Source organism: Orycteropus afer, unplaced genomic scaffold, assembly GCF_000298275.1.
Source record: "Orycteropus afer afer isolate SDZICR_OR568_19922 unplaced genomic scaffold, OryAfe1.0 scaffold00477, whole genome shotgun sequence".
Classification (NCBI taxonomy): Eukaryota; Metazoa; Chordata; class Mammalia; order Tubulidentata; family Orycteropodidae; genus Orycteropus; species Orycteropus afer.
This window is the reverse complement of record NW_006922064.1, coordinates 1,187,288-1,189,159: the sequence shown is the minus strand read 5'-3', so window position 1 is coordinate 1,189,159 and position 1,872 is coordinate 1,187,288. Positions and strand designations below refer to the sequence as shown.

At 40.3% G+C, this 1,872-nt stretch overlaps 1 protein-coding gene across 1 annotated transcript in view; it reads right to left on the bottom strand.

Annotated features, from left to right (window-relative positions):
• The window catches only part of AADAT (aminoadipate aminotransferase), a 35,912-nt gene that overhangs the window by 26,065 nt on the left and 7,975 nt on the right, over positions 1–1,872 (bottom strand). The window contains 1 exon segment of the mRNA XM_007954899.1: positions 1,532–1,606. Coding sequence (XP_007953090.1) covers positions 1,532–1,606 — 75 coding nt within the window.

The following is a 1,872-nucleotide window of genomic DNA, read 5'->3' as shown; positions in this document are numbered from 1 at the left end:
GGCTGATTTTTCTGAAGTAGATCACCAGGTCTTTCTTCTGAGGTGCCTCTGAGTAGACTCAAACTGCCAACCCTTTGGATAGCAGATGAGCACGTTAACTGTTTGCACCACACAGGGACTCCTGGTTTAAATACACATCTATCCTAAAGTATGGTGCCCCAGATGAACTAATCTTTTAGCAGTATGGTCTGAGCAGTGCACTGCAGAGCCAGATGATCAGCTTCTCACTCGGGATATTACAGTCACATTAGTTTAACGCTGGAGTGGATTATCATAATTATACCATATTAGCTCATAGTTATATTAAATTGATATAGAATACAGTTACACTAATGAAACAAAAAAAAAAAATTAACTCATTGCTGTTCAGTTGATCCTTACTCATAGTGACCCCTCTTTGGGTTTCCGAGGCAGTATCTCTATGGAACATCTCTATGGAATATCTCTATGGGCAGTATCTCTATGCCCAATCTTCCTTCCGAGGAGTGGCTGGTGGGTTTGAAAAGCCAGCCTTCTGGTTAGCAGTCAAATGCCTTAGGCACTATGCCACCAGAGCCCCCAAATGGTAATAAAAGATGATAATGAAAAACTAAGATTCTGTAAATTTAAGTCACATTTCAAATAAAATATTAAGAAAACTGGCCATGATTTTGCACAACGTAACTTTAGCATCTATAAACTTGGCTTCTAATGCTGGGGGAATTAAGTGCATACCATGACACTCTCTTGGGAGGGGATATCTGGGGCTTGTACCTGGTTTCCTCCAGACTTTGGACCTTTCCTCTTTGCTGATTTTACTTTGTAATCTTTCTGTAATGAACTGTGAGTATAACAACAACAATAAAAAAAAAATGCATTCATAAAGCAGAGGATATATTTAATATATATGTCTTAGACTAGGTTCTCTAGAGAAGAGAAACCAGTTTAAAAATACATATATATATATATAGAGAGAGAGAGAGAGAGAGAGACAGACAGACAGACAGAGAGAGACAGAGAAAGACAGAGATTTCTCTCAGGGAAATGGCTCACACAGTTGTAGAGGCTGCCATGTCCCAAGTTCAAGGGTCAAAAGTCAAGGTGGAGGCTTTTCCTGACACATGCAGCTGCAGGAGCTGATGAACCCAAGAACAGTAGGCAGTACAGCAGGATCCAAATCCAACAAAGTTTCAGAATTTTTCCAGGACGTCCATATATATATATTAGAAGCCACATGCCTGAGGCAACTCCCTCTCAACTGATTGGGTACTCAAAGCATATCCTACCATGGAGGTGATTACCTTATATCAGATCTCACCATGAGAGCGACCACACCACAGCTGCTTAAATCACTCAGTTTAAGTTGTGTCTGCCCAAGTTGACACACAACCTTAATTATCACAATATATTTTACATATATAATTTAGAGTTCTCCTGTTTACTGATGACAGATGCCATTTTTTTTTTTTTTGGTGGACAGAGATAATTCTAAATGTGCAATCATTTCTTTTTATTTTAATAAAGAGAGACTTTTGTAGAAATGAGTACTCACAGCTTGAAGTGTTCCTGGATATACAGGTTCATCTAGGATGATATTATCTCCGGGATTAATGAACATTTCAAACACCTAAGAAAAGAAGCAGAGGTTAGCTCAGATGGTATTGTTTCCATCCTCAGAACCCCCATTTTTAGTTTGAGCATAGTGCCTAAGGCACTTGACTGCTAACCAGAAGGCTGGCAGTTCAAACCCACCAGCCACTCCTCAGAAGGAAGGTCGGGCAATCTACTTCCGTAGTGATACCACCTTGGTAACCCAAGGAGGGGTCGCTATGAGTTGGGTCTGACTCGAGGGCACATAACAACAACAACAACAGGATTATAGGGCAGAGGTCC